Source organism: Dermacentor albipictus, chromosome 10 (assembly GCF_038994185.2).
Source record: "Dermacentor albipictus isolate Rhodes 1998 colony chromosome 10, USDA_Dalb.pri_finalv2, whole genome shotgun sequence".
NCBI classification, from domain to species: Eukaryota; Metazoa; Arthropoda; class Arachnida; order Ixodida; family Ixodidae; genus Dermacentor; species Dermacentor albipictus.
In genome coordinates this window covers 51,629,073-51,649,150 of record NC_091830.1, presented here as the reverse complement: position 1 = coordinate 51,649,150, position 20,078 = coordinate 51,629,073, and the positions used below count along the sequence as shown (strand labels likewise).

General features: G+C 45.6%; 1 protein-coding gene across 1 annotated transcript in view; it reads right to left on the bottom strand.

The window, feature by feature from the left end:
* LOC135907692 (globin-like) overlaps positions 1 to 19,586 on the bottom strand; it is a 31,309-nt gene extending 11,723 nt beyond the window's left edge. Inside the window, exons 1-3 of the mRNA XM_065439395.2 lie at positions 19,371 to 19,586; positions 15,006 to 15,197; positions 6,762 to 6,944 (exon numbers count right to left, since the gene is read on the bottom strand). Coding sequence (XP_065295467.1) covers positions 6,762 to 6,944; positions 15,006 to 15,197; positions 19,371 to 19,541 — 546 coding nt within the window. The 5' untranslated portion in view covers positions 19,542 to 19,586. The remainder of the gene's footprint in view (positions 1 to 6,761; positions 6,945 to 15,005; positions 15,198 to 19,370) is intronic.
* Positions 19,587 to 20,078: the final 492 nt, after the last annotated feature.

The window sequence follows — 20,078 nt, the reverse complement described above, 5'->3', positions numbered from 1 at the left end:
AAAACTCGTGCAATGATGCGAAAAGCAGGCAAACAGCCTGCTATTGTGGGTATGGAGCAGTAGACAACGACTCGTCAAAGAAAAGTAAATCAAAACTGTGCAGTGAAGTCAGCGAGTTGCATCTTTTCCTTTAACTCTTTTAACTATAAACTGTTCTTGCACATCCACAGCTAATCAAGTGTGCGGGAACATCCATGCTTTTCATGTTTCTAATAACAGTTTCTAATAAATTTAGGATCACATTTGTAACTGTGTAAACCCATTTAACGATATCCTCTGTGATTACTACCTTTGTAAGTAATGAAGTACCATGCTACTTGCAAGAACATATCACCCTGGGATTTTAAAAGAAATTTATGCATTTCGAACACACACAATGTGCAGTTTACTCATTAAAGGACCACAAAGTGCTTTTTTTGCAATGACACACTTATTGCAAGTTTTACCTACGTACAGGCAAAAAAAAAACAAATATGTAGACAACGAAATTGTTCAATTTGTTCGCCTGCCACTGTGCCTATATCATTCTGCTGCTAACACGAGGTGAGAGGTTCAAGTGCCAGCCGTGGCAGTCGCATTATACTCCAATATACACGCATCATTTCTCCAGAAGCTGACGCTGAGCACGCGAAGATATCGTTGGACTGACACGACGATTTCGCTGCAGTCGAATTCCGAACAATGCATATGCGGTGAGGGTAGGTATATGGACTTGTTGATAGGTCATCTTGCAGGTTGTTGTAGCCCTACGAAGGCTAATAACTCCGCTTCTGCTGAACGCATTGAAGTATTTTCTGCGGCAAAGTGTTTCTGAAATAGCCTATTTTCACTTGAAATGCATTTCTTCACTTCTATGAAAAGTGTTTCAGGGCCCCTTTAAGGAACCCCAGGTGGTCAAACTTAATCTGGAGTCCCCCACTACAGCGTGCCTCATTCTCAGATCGCGGTTTTGGCACGTAAAGCCCCACAATTTTTTTTTTAAATTTTAAACCGCACCTCAAAGTTTGAAAGAAAGAGAAAGAATGCGGCAGATCCATTGCATATGCATCGTGTTGGAATCTACTTATACAGCGAAGCTTTCTTTTTCCATTGATAAATAGTGCTTAAAGCTGTTTCTCGCTTATAGCGATACATATCCAATTAATGAAATGACCACGATGCCATCACCTCACGTCATTTATGTCATTCATGACAACTACCTCACGACATGCATGACACGTCATTCATGTGATGCATGTCATGTAATTTCATTCATGTCTTGGATATCCTGTCCTGTCATGGATATCCCAACATGAAAGTGGAACTTACGTGACTGACAATCATGTCATGACATGAATGTCATAAATTTGAATGATTGAATGACATTACGTGCATTTCTTTAACTGAATATATTCTGGATGTACGTGTGGTGGCATGCGTGTGCGACATTAATGACACGTCATGCCATGTATGTCATAAAATGACTGGCATGAATGTCATGATCCGTATGTCAAGCCACCACACGATTCCCATGAATGTAATGACATGCATTACAAGAATAAAATAAAGTCATGACGTGCGTGCATGCAATGCATGGCATGGCGTTACTGTGATGAGAATTTATGCCGACCAAGTGAACCAAGTTGTCGACTAACTTAAAAGGACACTAAAGCGAAATAATAAATCAGTTGAGACTGATAAAGCATTATTTGAGAACCCGCAGACATTCATTTCAAAATAATAGTTTGATTATTAGATGAGAAAATGAAGCTCGAAGTATGAGTATTTGAATTTCGCGCCGAAACCCCGATGCCAGCACGTCAGTGTGACGTCAAGGATTCCAAAGTATGTTTTCGCATTTAAGCCGCGTTGGCTGAGTAAAGGTTCTCGAAACTTGCCATGTTTAATAGTTGGTTCCTTTAGAACACAATGCACTAAATCTGTACCGCTATATAGTTAAGTAGGCCCTAGAAGATGCCATCAAAATCCATGACGTCACAGCGACCAGGTGCGGGAACTTCATGGAGGCGTCGCCACTCGTCTTCCTTTCTTGTGCTTTTTCTGGTTTGCCAAGCGTCTTATCGCGTTAAGAGTGGTGGTTTTGGTTTCATAGAAAGGTAATTTACTGATGCAGAAGAAATCGTTTTTCTCTTTAGTGTCCTTTTAAGCTGGATGTCCTCGTGTTCAGGAAGCCGTGACGGCCGTTGTATCGTCGTTCCAGTTTCGTAATCCGACTCTCCGCCTCTGATTCTCGCATGCCTTTGGCGCTCGAGTCAGGTTGCACGCGTAAGAAGATCCCGGCATCTCGGCTGCAGAACACCGGGGCGATCGTTGCTTCCGTTCAAACAGCGATCGGAAAGCAAGTTTACCACGAGCGTTGATCACCGAGCGGCGGACAACAACGCTCCGTTGCTTCGTTCCTCCCAAAACTCATATAGCCGACTTTCACGGCCCTTCTCGTGGTTACAAGGCCGCTTAATCAAACATCGAGGCCAGCTCCTTCCTGGTGCACATAGCGTCCGAATACGACAATGCTGCATCGAATTCCAGTATGGCAGCGTCATCACGGCTCGGTCAAAGCGAGCAATCGCGCCATGTCACTCGTACGAATAGCTGTAAAAAGACACGGGCTTCAGAGGTTGTGCCACACTATCTCCGTCAGCTCACTCGCTCGTGTGCCCCAAGTGGTACCACGTCTTGCCGTCAGTGAACATTTGGCTTCTGCGTTTCTTTCCCGTATCTCGCTTCTCCATGCCGCTCGTTCACATCGATTCGGTCGTTCGTACAAATCGTGCAATCGTCGTTACCGCCGTCGTCCTCTGACTGCTGTCGTCACACACACGCTAGCGTTAACGCTAGTTCACTGCTCGCGTCACACACACGAATACTGGGCTTACGCAAACTCATTGGCCAACCTGGTAACGCTTTGCGGAATCCGAAACAATGCGGCATAGCCAGCTGCGTGCGAAATGTTTCGCATAACGTCTATTTCCGTGTGCGTGGGATCTGCACATTTTTTTTTTGTTGTAGAAAAACGGCACGGTACAAACCCAGTGACCCAAGCTGGTCCGACTGTTGGTTTCGAACCCAGTTCACTCCTCACAGGAGCTCGATGCTGCAACCATTATACCATGTACCACCCAGCAGTGGCGTAGCCAGAAATTTCGTTCGGGGGGGGCTCACTTTGCAGCTCGGCCTGCTCTTTATAAAATTATTCGAGGGATCAATAATATATATACATATATATATATATATATATATATATATATATATATATATATATATATATATATATATATATATATATATATATATATATATATATATATATATATATATGTCTGTCATTCAAAAACCTTGTTTACATATTTTTGTACATATGCAACGACCAAGGGAAAATCTCAATGACGCTTTCCTTTGTTAGAATGCATTGCGCAGGAGCAGCTGTCACCGGTTGTGCATAGCGAGTAATTGCTCCGAAATTATAGTCGCAACAAAGAGCACATATAAAAAGCAGGAGTTCTGCAACATATACGAGGGCGAGTCAAATGAAAGTGAGCCAATGCGAATATATGACAAACGGGGTACTTTATTTAAAAGTAGTCACCATGAGTATTTAGACACTTGTCCTACTAATGAGTCGCGTGATTCTCGTCTCATAAAACTCCTTGGGTTGTTGCCTCGAAAATCTGTAAATGACTACACGTCATCTTCCGACACGAATCTGGTTCCCTTGAGCAGTTTCTTCAAATTTTACCAAAATGTGGAAGACGCAAGGCAACAGGTCTGGGCTTAATGAGGGATGTTGCAGCGTTTCCCACTTTGCGAGTTTGGTATTAACCACATCAGCGACGTGGGAACAGGCAATGTCGTTAAGCAAGATGTCCCCAATGCTCAATTTTCCACGTCGTTTGTTCTTAATTGCGACACGCAGCCGATCCGATCTTTCACACTATCTGAAACGATTTAGGGTCTCTCCAGGCTTAGAAAATTCTATCAATAGTGGCCCCTAACGATCTAAAAAGAAGTCGACGCTTTTCCGGCATAAATGACGACCTTTGTTTTCCTTGAGAGTGGTGAATTCAAATCTTTCCACTGTAAGCTTTGCCGTAGTGTTTCAGGCTAGTAGTAGCGGCGCCATGAGTCATCCCCGGTCACAATTGCAGACAAAAAGTCGTCACCCTCATCTGGGGTTCTTCGACGTGCATTTAAATCTAAGTACACGGGTGTTCTCGCATTTCGCCTCCATCGAAATGCAGCCGCCGTGACCGGGATTCTATTCCCCCGACCTCGTGCTCAGCAGCCGAACACCATAGCCACTGAGCAACCACGGCCTTTTCAATTGTGTTGGGGGTGATTGCACGGTGGCTTTGGCCCGGTCATGGATCGTGTTTGTACCTTTCATGTGCTTCTTTGAACAGTTTGCTACAACGCTTCACAGTGGCCAATGACACGCAATGTTCAACGCATACGGCAGCCATACAGTGAATAATTTCTTTTTGGGAAACATCTTCATTTGTCAAAAACCTCACGACACCAAGCTGTCCAACTTTTGAAGTGTCCATTATGTCACTCAACCATGTTCAACCCCGTGTATGAGAGCATTAAAGAATATTTAACCTCACCTCTGCATGTCGCTTGTAAATGAGATGCGTATGTGCTACGCGCATGCCTCGAAAATAATGAACCGAACCATTATTGCGCGGGGCGGGTTGTCTCACTTTCATTTGACTCGCCTTCGTACATGAGAAATGCGAAGATACAATGGAATATACAAATGTGAAGATACAGCTTGATACAGGGCAAAAAATTGTCACTGGAAACAATGTTCACTGCGCATATGCACAAAACCTCGCAACAAGATATTTAAATATACGCATAAGTCACCAATAAATCTACGTACCTAAGAAAAAGTCACTATATATAATGCGTCAAACAAGGCAAATAAACAGGTTGCGCAACCACAGATTCACAGATCACAGCAGCCCCCCCTCCCTCCACTCCCAAAATGTATCGCGTGCGACGGAAGGCGGCGCGCTTCCTCCCCGCTTTTCTCCCTTGCGCACACAAGACTCAGCCACCATCGTCGGCTCACCCCATCACCTTCCCCCCGCACGCTTTCACTCGCACATAGAGCATGCGGCGCGCGGTCACGATGTTATCGCCCTTGGCAGTTATTTATACGGAACATGAGGGCAACGACAGAAATGCGCCTGGATTCTTCATAGGGCTGCTATCGCAATAATAAAATAGTATCCGGCAACTGAAGCGTCCCGTCGCCCATTACTTTCCGCAAAAGAAGTAACAAAATCGAACTTTCACCATGCGAAAATTCGCTGCGCCGCAACAATGTATTTCTTTTTTTTTATGGGCGGGGGGCGGCGAAATAGAATAACGCGAAGAAAAGCATGTTGGCTACAATGGAATGCCTACTTTGGGCACCTAGTTTGGCTACCGAAGGAATATCGAAGAAAACGTGCGACACTTGGTCCACAGAAAACCATACGCGTACTGCTCGGTATCCTACACCGGCGAGACAAAATTTTCCGGAGATGTTGCGCTCAAGCGAACGCGTTGCAATCCATCGAGTCCCCGCAGTGCTGGCGGCGAGCGACTATGCATTGTTTCTTTTTCTCGTTTGCTAGCCAGAAAGCGTTCAAAACTCTGCAAGACGAAAATGCAGTCGGCCAGAGAAAAACAAACGCGCATCCAAGTGCGCCGCGCGGTTGTCGATGCAGCACGAGAAAAACGCATGCGCTCTGGCTGGATCGGGAGCCCGCGGGTTGCGAGAAAAAAAAAGAAAAAGAAATGAGAAAGAGGCTCAAGATATCGTCGCGAATAAAAGCCTAGGTAGAAAAATAAATAAGAACTTAGTTACAATGGTGGCTTTAGTGTCTTGACATGGATGCTTTGGCGCAGGTGAAAAAAAATGTTTATCTTCTTTTATGTGACCTGACGGCACAAATGGACCACCACAACGCTTTGTCTCATCGGACCTCGCTGCGTGCTTTGTCAACTTGTCTGATAGTATGTAGATTTGGCTTGTCTCGTTGTATGGCCCGATGTACGACTTTAGAAAAGTCGATGCACCTTTGGCATCAAATGTTTACAACAGCATTAAACCGAAAAAGTTCCGGAATTGAAAATCTAAAGCACGACCTTTGAAAATGTCAATGGACGTTTCGCATCAAAATCTTATGAGAACTTTATACCCACAACGTTTCAGAATTGAAATCCAAGCGCTCCGTAGATTCCGCGGCCTCCGCGAGATGACGAGACGAGCCCGCTCGCCTTCAAAACGCCCTTGAAATTTTGTGCCCGGTGGGGCTCCTTGCGTTACGATATGTGACTCCTGATGCATGGGCGTTGCCCCGAAATCCAGCCCGATTTAGCAATGTTCGGGCTAAAATGTCTTTTCGAGCGTGAATTAAGGACAGTCTAGACAAAATCGAGCATGATTTCTGGCGCCGGGAGTTGTTTTGGTCGGCGGCACATGACAGCACGAAAAAATTTCGGGGGGGGCTGAAGCCCCATAAGCCCCCCCCCTGGCTACGCCCCTGCCACCCAGTAATCCAAGATGGCGGTAAAAAATTTTAGAGACCCAGGTAGACAGAAAGACAGGGAGAAAGACAGTGTGCGCGAAGTTCCCAAAGAACGCTAATCTCGTTAGAACACGAACTTCTTTGCGCGCCTTCGACGTTTTCTTGTACGCCTGCACCGATAGCTTCCCGTAACTTTGTCTGAACTCCCCCGTTTCTGAGCGAACAAACGGGGAATCGTACCTCGACGGTGACTTTCTGGCAGAAGGCGAGCAGCGTCTTCCAGGCCCTGACCGCTCCTGGGGTCATGCGCGATCGCAGCTTGTCCTGCATGACTTCCACGAGCAGCGCGTTCATGTTGGCGAAGTCCTGGGGTCCCATGGGACGCCGCAGGTGGTTGCGCACGTTCTTCCGCACCAGCTCCGTCTGGGGAGACGCGTGACCACTCGCTCTTAGGGCACATTCACACCGGCGACTTGAGGAGGTCGCGCGACCAAGTTGGTCGCTTTGCGACCAGTCGCAAATGGTCGCAAACGGTCGCCTTTCTCGAAAAGCAACCATTTTGGCCGAGTCGCGCTATTTTTCAGTCGCGCGACCGTGGTCGCAAAACTGATAAACCAATCAGCGGCGCACCGGAAGTGATCTTTCGTGTGTCTACATCCGGCCTCCTCCGGCGTCGCATTCAAATTCCGTGTAGATTCCGAGAGTTCTCGCTGAGAACGATAATCTCCGGGATTGCGACTTGCGGGTCGCGCACAGCCGGGCTTACCGGTGTGAACATCAGTCGCCTTCGGTCGCTTTTTGATTGCGAGTCGCAAATGGTCGCGCGACCTCCTCAAGTCGCCGGTGTGAATGTGCTTAAGTGTCGACGATTGTGTCAAAGTTGCAAGTTTTATTCTGAGGAGCCTAGCGAGTCGAGGTCTTAAAGGGGAATGCATTGTGCGTTCTTTCATATTTAAGAAAGACACTTGCGCTATGATGGTATGTCGACGATTGCGTCAAAGTTGAAAATTTTATTCCGAGTGTCATTTTATTCCTAGAGAGTCAAGGTGATAAAGGGGGTGCATTGTGCGTTCTTTCATATTTGAAAAAAAAAAAGATTCGCAGAATGCATACATAGCCTCGAAAGCGAAACGTACGGGTAACAAGTGCGGTAAAAGAAATTAGTTGTTTCTGTGACCAAGCAGATTAAAGAAAACAGATGAATAATGGTCGCATCTATACATGTATTCGTCCAGACAAACCGTCTAGCATGATCTAGAACACGCACATCACATTTGTAGATACCAGGATTATGGTATGTCAAAGAATGCACCTAAAGAGACCAAACGATGAATATTGAAGAAAAACACGGAGCTATATACAAAAAGGCAGTTGTCTTTCACGAGCGATATCACATGATAGAAAGAAAAATCATTATTGGGTAAATTGAGCAAATCTTCTGACAAACGGTTCCATTCTTTTATTGTTTTTGGCAAGTAGTAGTAGTGAAATGTATTGATCTGCAAATATTCTATGAACTTCTTTTACTGTTATCACACCGAGTGCACACATAAGACGGTTCCAAAAGATAATTAGAAAGATTATTACCTGCCTGACTTTGATATGTATACGATGCATTAGCTTAAGTCTTAGTCTCTGTCTAAACACACGTACAGTCAACCGCAAAAGTTTACGGGACGCAGGACACGCCAAGAAGCTGAATCCTCGCGAAGCGTGGTCCCACAGCCTCGAATTAAATGTCGCAGCATGTAGTAGCCTTCGCCACCTACACAGTGATTCATCAAATACGAAGTGTCATGCCTTAACAGTGCAGTAATTCATATTTGAAGGGGAAACCGCATCCCGTAAACTTTTGCTGTTTACTGTACGTAGGGGACCCTATATATTCTAACGTGGAATTTATTTCCGAAATGTTTACGTAAAGATCGTTATTATTGCTGACGATGCCCCGCTGCTTGCTTCTGCAGTACTTGAGTTTTGATTCTTGTTTTGCTTCTGCGCGCGTCTGTAGTCTGAATTCACTTGCGAGGCAACGATCGTGTCACCCACCAGCTTTCTTTGTTCGTCTCAGCGCTGCGTACTTTTGTTACCATGATTCACCACCTGTTGCGCAGCTGCAGGGCAAGCTTCACCCGAAGAAAAAAGAAGTGTTCACCGTGACCAAAGGGACTATGAGAGCTTTCAAGCCAGTCTGTATGCCTATTACCTGTTACGGAGTAAGCAGAGGCGTAAAAGAGCGCATAAATGGGCTTGATAGCAACTGCTATCAGTCCCGGATGGATGGATGCTAGAGCGTCCCCTTTGGAACGGGGTGGTGGGGTGCGCCACCAAGCTCGTGTTATCTTTCCCGATATCTCCCGGTATCAAGTCCCGACATCTTTTGGTGGCGCCCTCTCGCGTGTGACGTCAGCGGAGGGACTCCGCTGTGACGCACGCGTTCGCAATTTGAAGGCAACTTGACGCTCTCGGCCGAACCTGCCTTGCTCGAGTTTTGGGAATGTGAGCCAGCATGTTTGTACAATTCCTTCTTTCTTTAATTGTTGGGTTTTACGTACCGAAGCCACGATTTGATTATGAGGCACGCCGTGTTGCCTCACAATCAGGAGTGATTCGGGATTAATTTTGACAACCTGGGGTTCTTTAAATGTGCGCCCAGTTTGTACAGCAGTATCTACCGGAATTTTCTAGAACACTATTCAATGCGAAATGGAGCGGAGTCGCCGTCGTTATCACGTTTGCATTACCCCTGCAGTGTCGTCTGCTAGTCATTACATGGGCATCAGGAGGTGGAGGGGGGTATTTTATATCTTGAAGGGGCAGCGCGAAAAGACGATGACAGAAGGCAGGAACACACAGGACAGCGCTGTCCTGTGTGTTCCTGCCTTCTGTCATCGTCTTTTCGCGCTGCCCCTTCAAGATGTTCAACCAGTACCAACTCGCCCAAATGTCGATCCTTCTACAGGATATTCTATAAGTGCCCTCCCACTAGACATGTCCATTTCAGCTGCTGCTGAAGTTTTGGTTGGCTGGTCTGGGGTACGCGCCGGAAGGAGACAGGCGCCCGCAGCCAATGAGCACTTCGGCAGCAGACGAAATCGAGATGTCTGCTACACGGAAACTTACATAATACAGCCCGATATGTGCGTACACGTGCGTGTGTGGTGTTGGTTTCTCGTTCGCCATCGGAGCTCCGTAGTCGTGGCGCACTCATAATGACCTGCCGGGCATTTTTTTACGCTGAAATGTAACATTTACCGTTCGGCTATACAGTATCTGTGTTGTGGTACAGTGTTTGTGTTCGGACGCCCACTCCGTTGACCGCATACGTAAATTTTGTGACTTCATCATCATCATCATCAGCCTGGTTACGCTCACTGCAGGGCAAAGGCCTCTCCCATATTTCTCCAACAACCCCGGTCATGTACTAATTGTGGCCATGCCACAATTTTGTGGCCATGCCACAAATTTTGTGACTTGCTAGCGATTTAAACATGTCACGAGAGATGTTCGATGCCATTCTCAAGAAACGAAGTGGTCACTGTGATGCGTTAATGCTTGCACTGATTTAGCGTCATTGCAGCAAAATGCGGTATTTTGGTACAATGTGGCATGAGAGCAAAATATGGAAGTGGGTAAGTAAGGGATGTACCAGTTGGTCCGTCATGATGCAAGCCAAGCCTTCTCAGGAAGCACGACAAAACTGTGAAAGCAGACATTGTGCGACTGAGTGTGAGACCCTAAGTTTTCCTGACATTCCTTCATCTTTCCCTTACAAGAGGAACAGGAAGTTTCTACGCGTTTCTAAAAATAAAGTGCCGCAGGAGGAGAGTGTGCTACCAATTCAGTGAACCTAAATTCACTGAAAAACTTGTACGAGTTTTTGTTCAAAGTTTGGAGGATTCCTTTAATACTTGATTACGTACGGCACACGTACATTAATTTTACACGAGCAGCAACCTCATCATATATGATTGCGACATTGTAAATGCGTATATAATATGTATTCTGCCTCCTCTCCTTCCATCTAACTTCTATTGGTATGAATAGTTGTTGTAGTCAAATGTAGGCACTATAATAGTGCGTGAAATAAAGAGTTAAGCACGAATTTTCTACGATTTACTTGCTACAACTGCCTCCATTCTCCATATCAGTCAGTAAAAAATACGTTGTTCTAGGCTATCAGTACGTCTGTGCGTCATATATAGATAATATAGGATAGCACTTACGAATACCATCCTAGGACAGACATCACCTTAAATAAAAATATTGCGATTAAGAGGGAGCCTTCAGCTTGTAGCCAAGTCCGATTTCTCTGTTAAAATATACGTAAAACGCACGCATGTTTTAATAAGGCCAGCGCTGGACAACTTCAATGAAATTTGTTGCATTTGAGACAGAAAGTTCAACCATAGAAGCTCCAGGAAGCAGAATTTTAGACGCAGGAAGTAGACGCAGAAAATGTACAACACCAAGCCTGTACCGAAAACAGACATAGCTGTTCCTTAAGTTGTGTATGTTCAAGTACTTCAAGCGGAGGAAATTTTGCATGAGTTTACATATTGCGTAGAATTGTTACAGCTAATTGTTGCAATTAATTATCGTTTTCGTAATTAGTGGTAAATGTAACAGTAGTGTAGAATACATCGGTTTTGCACACCTTAGGTTTATTATTAAGTGCAGTTCACAAAGTTGTGATATCTGTTTTTTTACTGCTGAGTTGCAGAGTTGGAAACTAGTGTTCTGAGTTTGAAATTTGGCAAATTAAAGTATTTTTCGGTAAACACGGTGGAATAAATTGAAAGTTCATTTGCTACAGTTCTTCGACTTTTAGCGTTCTCTTCCATATGTAATGAACCTTGTCAAATTCGGTGCATTAATTGCGGAGAAACGAATTTTTCTTTCCCATCTATTTAGAGAGGTGCTCCCGAGCTAAAGTTTTCATCTAAGATCGAGAGCCAAGACATTAAAGACGACATGACGTTGCATATAAAGCAGCAGCTTTCAGTGAACCTCCAAACGGCCGTCGTTATGGCGAGGGACCTGCTTTTCGCTAAACCCATTCGGTCATTACAACTTCTAATTGAAACCATGAAGGAATACTTTACAGCACCAGTTGGAGTGCCTACGTTGCACTCCGGCAGTAATGTCAAGCCTGTCCCCTAGCCTGCTTGATTTAATCAGGCTTTAATACATCTATCACTATTGTTAAGAATGGGCACCTGCAGTGCAGGATTGCCAACCACTTACGACTATGAGGGCAACATACCGGAAGCTTCGCCGCCAACTTCTAGCCACAGCGTGACTAAATCGACTTTGGGACGGAATGAGTTCGGCGGGCCAACTATTGTTCCCAAACTCCCCAACGCGCTACCCGGAACGGCTCCGAGTTCTACGGGGCCCCTCTGACGTCGGCTCCGGACATTGGAACGTGTGTGCCTTTGTGTGCGTAGGCCGTCCTGCGGGAGGCGGCTAGTTTGCGCCGACGAAACGAACGTTCGCCGCCTTGTATGGCCGGAGGACCGAGTGTTTAAAAACTGCTGTTGTGCGGATGCTCGTCACACTTCTCTTGAGCAGTCAGGTTGGACTGACACTCTCTCTCAAGCAGTCATGTTAGACTGATGTACTTTCTCAAACAGTCATGTTAGATTGATATAAATATTGTGAGTAAACCCATATTCCTCGTTCTCGATGAGAAGCAGTCCTTCCCTTCATCATCGTCCTCTGCGTGGATAAGTTGGACGACGGCATGGGCCAGCTACCTTCTAATTCATGCCGGACTCCAATCTTGACAACGGATAACGAGCGACGGGATTGAGCCCCCAATTCTGACACTATCTATAGCCTTTTTGCCGAACTGATCTCGGTCTTAACTTTCGCATTTAAAACCTCTTCATCACTACACTGTACCATCACCTGCGCTTGCACTGACTTTGATTCTATCAATGTGTTCCCTGCTTTTCGTCCACCAACACTCCAGTCGTCTCTTAATTATCTCGACTACTGGCCGGTTTATGCTTCCATCTTATTTGAGTCTCAATGCTTCTGAAAGCTGGGTCAATATCTTGGCATTCCATTACGATCTGCCGAGTCGTTTCCGGCCTTTTCTTGCGACACACGCATGCTTCATTCTGTGGCGAATGCTTGCTTCGGTATGTCTTTGTCCTCAGGCTGCAGCCAGCTCGGGCCCCAAATAGCAAGCCACTCTTTTTTGCGTTGTCCTACAAATATTGCCTTCTAATTTCTTTCTTGCCGTTTTTGTAAATATTCACGGTCTTTTTCGTTTCCATTCTTTTGCATCCAATTTATCGCCTCTAGCTGTTTCTCTCACTTTCACTTTTTTATGACTGCTGGTTACTTACACTTTCAATCACCGTGTACGTGGTAGACAACTTCGTTGACTTCTTCCTCCATTCTTTGTTCACGCTTCTGAGGTGAGGCGCGGATATTAGTGCACATTAGCCGGTCATTTCTTCTTTGTTTTCCATCTTCCACCCACGTTCCGTATTCTTTCTTCAAAAATGATCTTGTTCTGCGCATCTCTGGCTTCTAAAGTGGCCTAAACCATGTCACCTCGCGCTACCTCATTTGTAGTTTTACCGTGGGCTACTAAGGCCAGTTGGCCCATCGCCCTCTGTAGTTAATCTCTAACCACGGCAACACTTCTGATTTGCAGCACGGAAATGCATTTGCGAGCTCTAGCCCAGGTGCCACTGCACTTTTCGAAATTCCTCGCACCACCTCGCATATACTGTAGCCCCAAAGTGCTCTATGTTACATTATTCCTGCATTCCGTTTCCCTTTCATTTTTACATTATCTTGGTGAACAGGTCTTTTCTTCATTTATGTATACACCCTGGCGTTTATATTGCTTGACTGTGGGTACAATTTGCTGTTGAATTGGCCCAAGGTAATTACTCGTCTCTTCATTAAAGATCCTAATTCCTGATTTCTCTGTGCTAAACGTGAGGCCTAGATTTGTCGCTGCATAGCCAAGTGTCTGTAAATCTCTTTTCTTGTCCGCTAGTGGCCCTATGTTGTCCGAACACATCAGTCCAGGGAGCTTCTGTTGCACCATTTGTCCATTACGCATGTGGGATAAATCAAACCCTAATTCGTCGTTTTCCAGTCGTCTTTCTATGCCCTTGACATAAAGCGCGAACAACAATGGAGCCAGAAGACACCCTTGCTTCATTCCTCGGTGAATTGCATTTAAGTGAAAGTGTATTGCATTTGCGGACTTCCCATGCAATTAGTACTAGGTTGTCCCTGTATATATTCCCTCAACAACTCCAAGGTAGGATCGTCTATGCCTTCGTGCTTGAGAAGATATCCCAGAGAAAACCGGAGTGCCGTTCGCAGCGCCGCCATGGGTCGCGCAAGAGGGCCAGCGTGCGGAGCTGTTATTGCAGTGATCGACTTATGTTAGCTGCTGGTGTAAATGGCGTCGGAAGCAGCCCTGTTCGAGTTGCAGACAGCCCGTAAGCGTATCCCCGTTTACGTATGCCACTATACCGGAGCGCTATACGGGGGCAGCCATGCCGATGGAGCCAACTTGCGGCGAAGAGTTTAACCAGAGGTGACACAGGCCCATTATTGCAGTCACCGAGGAGGTGACATAAAAACTTCTGGAGTGGCAGTCTCTGCAGCCGCCTACGGAAGCGAGTGAAGCCGCGGTGGCCATATTGCTAGAGGCAAAAGAGCTTCCTAGCATTTGGGGATATACGTGCAGAATTCGGATGGTAGGCACAGACCTTAGTAGTCATGAACTTACGTCGTAGTCGCCGACAAATCTCTTGCGGGCTGGTGTAAAGCAACGATAGTGACGTGTTCATTTTCATTCTTTCAACAATGCCGTTTTAACGCGTTGTTGTGTCAGCGTTGTCACCGCCGCCAACGTCTCCGATTCACTGGTATTGTGTAGAGGCTCAAGGTGGTCGAGGTGAACTTGCCCATGCAAGATAGTTTGGACACCACGCATGTATGTATGTATGTATGTATGTATGTATGTATGTATGTATGTATGTATGTATGTATGTATGTATGTATGTATGTATGTATGTATGTATGTATGTATGTATGTACGTACGTACGTACGTACGTACGTACGTACGTACGTACGTATGTACGTACGTATGTATGTATGTATGTATGTATGTATGTATGTATGTATGTATGTATGTATGTATGTATGTATGTATGTATGTATGTATGTATGTATGTATGTATGTATGTATGTATGTATGTATGTATGTATGTATGTATGTATGTATGTATGTATGTATGTATGTATGCATGCATGTATGTATGTACGTGCGTCGTCGGTATTATGACCTGTGCGTGTTTGTACATTGCCTTGCCTCGTAAACGTGTTCTAGACATATGGCGATTCCTCTACGATATATCGAGAAAACGTGCAAGTTCCGCAGGACAATGTAAATGGCAGCGCGCTCGCCGTGAAGCGCACACACGTTTCCGGCTCCTCACCATCAGGACGCCGTCGTCCGTGGCCTCGACGATGTTGGTGAGGAAGTAGAACACGACCAGCGCGTGCGCCTTGACCACTTCGTTGCGGGGCAGCTCGTGCAGGGGCACGGTGGCGAAGGTCGGGAACATGCGCTGGTATTCGGGGTAGCGCGCGAAGAGCGCCACGAACAGCGCCATCGAGTTGGCCCGGATCTGCAATCGCCGCAGACGAGGAGGGAGGGACCAGAGAGAGAGAGAGAGAAAGAGAGCAAGACGTCCTTCTGAGAAGGATGCCTTCTGTAGGCCTCCGGCATCGTGTATTTCTTTCTTTCTTTCTTTCTTTCTTTCTTTCTTTCTTTCTTTCTTTCTTTCTTTCTTTCTTTCTTTCTTTCTTTCTTTCTTTATTTGTTTCCATTGCTAAATACAATGACGGTCAAAGTAGTAACAATTGAATTGAATTGAATTTCGGATGCAAATAAAGTTATTATTATTGTTACTATTATTATATTCATTATTATATTCATTATAGCTGCTGTCCACCTGTGCGAATGCGCCGCTTGATTTCGATGTATTCTGTGTTTGTGATTATTGCACATGTTCTTTTCTTTTATATGTATTTTTTCATAACCCTCTCTGTAAGGACCCTCGCAAGGGGGTTGACAGTATTGTTAAATAAATAAATAAAATAAATTATTATTATTATTATTATTATTATTATTATTATTATTATTATTATTATTATTATTATTATTATTATTATTATTATTATAATGGTAACACCAAGCCTGGAGCTCCTATCAGTCCAGCACAGCTCTGATGCGTCTATCTCCTACTTTGCTGTAGCGCAGGCGGAACGACAGGGACACGGAAAGGCGCGTGTTGAGCAAACGCACAGCGCTGGGTGTTGTCTAACGTGCGTTTCTGGGTCCCAGTCGTTCTGTCTGCGCTACAACAATGTAAGAGACGACGTACCAACGAGGCCATGCAGCTATCCTCGTTGATGTGCTTAGTCAGCACTTCCTGGTAGAGGAGTTGGACAGAAAGGGACGGGAGTAGGCCAGCCCTCAAGTGTGGCGAGTCTGTGGGGAGCGGGGATACTTCTGCGGGTGATTGCGAGGGATGCCTGGTAGTTGATGCAATACCATGGCACGGGTTTGCCGTCGTGGAAAGCCCCGGCAGTGTTTGTCTTTATATCTTTCTTTATATTCTGGTGTTTTAAACTTTTTTTGTTTGTATTGTCATATGTTCACAACTATAGATAAAGTTATCACACTCTTTTTGAAAGCATATGCTGTAGATTTATTAATTAATTGCCCTTATGCTACTGTGTAATTCGCTGTTCGCATTTCTTGGTGTCATGGACACTACCTGTTGCTGTACATCAATACTGCCTTGTAGAGGGGGTCGTGGGCGTAGTCAAGCAGTCGAGACAGCTTTTAGCTCTTGACCCTTTCTAGGACCTATTATTTCTGGATAAATAAAAATTGAATTGAATTGAATTGTCAAGCGGTTGTTCGGTTAGTCCTTGCACACAGCGAAGGCAGCGTGCACAGAAGAAAGAACGAGTCTTAGCTGCTGTCCAGTCTTGTCTGGATAGTGCTTTGTAAGCGAGGGGAAAAGTGCACCTGTTCAATTTGAGCTGCCAGAGGGTGCTTCTTCTGGTACCCTAGGGGACCCTCATCTAAATACGCGGGAACGGAGAATTCGTGTTGCGAGTGGCGTTCATTGCGCCGAATCTGATGATGTTTGTTGTGTGTAAACGTAGAAGTTAAGATACTCCGGTTGTATAGGGAGAAAATATTTTGTTGAGTCCATCAATACACAAAAACGTTCTTAAAAATCGGTAAATATTAAGGAAATATGGAGTATCAGAATTACAACTCTGTAGCTCAGCAATAAAAAAAAATTATATCACAATACCCTAAACTGCTACCACCAAGACATCATCATCATCATCATCACCACCATCATTAGCATCATCAACAGCAGCAGCAGCAGGCTTTTTTATGTCCACTGCAAGGCGAAGGCCTCTCCCTACGATCTACGATTACTTCTGTACTGCGCCAACCGATTCCAACCAGCGCCTGCGAATTTCTTAATTTCATCACCGCAACTAGTCTTCTGCCGTCCTCGACCGTGCTTCCCTGCTCTTGGAACGCATTTTGTAAACCTAGTGCTCCACCGGCTATCAGACGTAGGTTATGTCAAGGCACCGAAAGGGGATAAAACAGGTGCATTATACACCGCTATGAAATTTATCACTCATTTTCGAGCAAGATTTTTACAAAGCACTTATAAACATTGTAAGAAGTTCGTGTAAGCTACAAACTCATACATCACATTTTTCACTTTAGATTCTCTGACTTAACAGATGCAGTTTGCACGGCTGCGATATCTTTTTGTGGTAGTAAGTGTGTGTGTGTGGGGGTGGGGGGGTGGGTGGGTGGGTGGGTGGGTGGGTGTGTGACAGCAGCTAACGTTAGCCTAGCTCTAAAGAAACACATGCCGGTGTACGGTAATCTGTCATCTTTCGCCCGCAACATATTGTGTGTGTACTAGGTACTTCAGTAACTAGAAACAATAATCAAACAGTTTAAACAAACAACCCGATGGCAAGCGTGCAATGAGATGGTGGCGTCACCACGTGGGCGGCGCGAAGGCTTACGTGATGCATACGTGATGCATCAGAGGGTCGAATTCTTTTATTACAGATTTAAAATCTTAAAAAACATTTACCGCAATATTTTTTGGTGACCATAAAGTTGCGAAAACATGTTTTCCGTAGGTAAACATGCATTGCTTATTCATAAATGCTTATGGGTTTCGATAAATACTCATATTAAGAATAAAAGTTGATATATTTAAATATATATATTCTGATTCGGCAGTTGTGTAGTAGTCCGCATCAGCGGAGTCGCCGATGGGGACGCTTCATCCCCTAAAATAACTATTGATTGCACACATAGCAAAATCCGACTTTTTCATGACTGCTGTAGACACCAATAATAATAATAATAATACTTTTATTGCATATAATCAAATCAGTACATTCATACAGGCCTGCCAAAGCCCTTGAAGGCTTGAGCGGCAGTGCCTGGCAGGCAGCAAAACCATACACGGTACATTGATATACCAGTTATAAGCAGCGAACTCAAGTATAGAACACCAAAAAAAGGTTATTAGAATTTATACAGTGTCTATGAAAAGAAAAAAAAATGTCGCAGTTTCGCCCTGAAGCCAAAGCACTCATTGTGATAGCAAATGATTAGATAACTATAGGAAGTATAGTAGTTTTATTGGCCCCGTGAACTGCTGCAAACAGTCGCTTACGAGATAAAAAAGAACAAGCACGGTATCACGCGCGCACAGGCAAACATGAACACATCTCACTCGATGACCACGGAAACTCGCTCTCAGAACGCCAGTGGGGTGAAGAGGGGCAAAAGCGACGAGTGGATTCCCCTTTCTGCGGACTCTCGCTTCAACGCGAACTATAGGCGCGCGAGATCGCAGCGCATGCGACGCCATCGGCTGCCATGTTCGGACAGCCTTCGAACCCACCGCAGGTATTACCTTCAAGATAGGATGCGCGCAGTCGTGCCATACGCAGCCACGGCCGGAATACAGGCGTGGAGACGCATGCTCTCCTGCACCCCCCCCCCCCCCCAGGCTCCTATGGCGCGCGCATATCTTCCCCGCTGCCCCCACAGCGCGCGCGCGAGCAGACGCCGCCGTGGCAAGCCACCGTCCTTCTGTAGGCTCCACTTGCATGCTTTCCGTCGTATCTACAGCATACGGCACGTGGTCGCAACCTTGTAGCACTTGAACTTTACACGTAGCTGCACGTCGACGCCGACGACGGAAATCGACGGCGGAGATTCGCCTGAAGTATCCATACAGTTGTTATAGCAGTAAAAAGTGCAAGTGCGCGAGCGCATCTGAACGGAAGCGGCGAGCCGGGATCGGCTGCTGACGGCTGCGCAATGAGTAACGCCGACGCGTCCGCTCGTGGCGCTGCCGTCGCTCTTCATTGCGTCCCCTTTGTTGTGCTGTACGCTCCCCATATATAGATACACAGACAAGAAAAAAAAATGGTAAGGAGCGGGCTCACAACTACCACGTGAGAGGGCACAACGTTTGCCTGCTCTTCAGGAATCAGGGGATAGGAGCATAGAAATTGAGGATAGGAATAAGGAAAGGGGGAGGAAAGAACAAGTTTTCAAATACATAGCAAACTAATGCTAGGACTAACACTAAAAACAGAACGTAAAAAACTCTCTCTCTCTCTCTCACACACACACACACACACACACACACACACACACACACACACACACACACACACACGCACACACAACGCCAACACAAGACGCGCGGGGCACTCACGTCTCGTCGGATCAGGGTCCAGGTGTCGATGATGTAGTTCCTGTCGCGTTGCGACAGCCCCGTCACCGGGTCCGGGAATGTCTCTTGGGGGTCGCCGAAGATCCACCTGAGATAGAACGGTGGCGTCGAGCTTGCATTGGCCTTAGATTCTACCTTATCGGACGTGGCCATCGACGCGCTGCGCGGACTGACTGCTGCTTCTTGCCGTTGATTCCTTCTCAGCGTGGTACACACCCACAAGGAACATCAGCCACACAAATAAGATATAAAATTACTCTATATAACATATTTTGTAAAAAAAAACACAAAAGCCATCAAAGAAATGCATTTGATGAGGAAATAGAGCTCTATTGAAAATAATCAATATTAACTAAAAGAACACGTGACGGAAATCCCAGCGCAGAGACGGACTGGTGCTTCTCGCACCTTGGATGATAATGATGATGATGCGTAACTGTAGCCCGTTCCCCACTATGAGGGGTGTGGAAGACGGAGGCTTGAAGTGATCAGCATTCTTTCGGCTGTTCAAGTTTTTCAATAGTGTTTCGTCTTAGATTCATTTAACCTTTCTTTCTTAAGTCACCCAATTCTTGGCCCATCCCCCATGGTATACTGGTCGTGTAAAAAGGAATGTTGCTGAAGCCATTTAACGCTTCGACAAGCGGACCTGTCTTCGCTAGGGCAGCAACTACTTTGCTGACTCTTCCT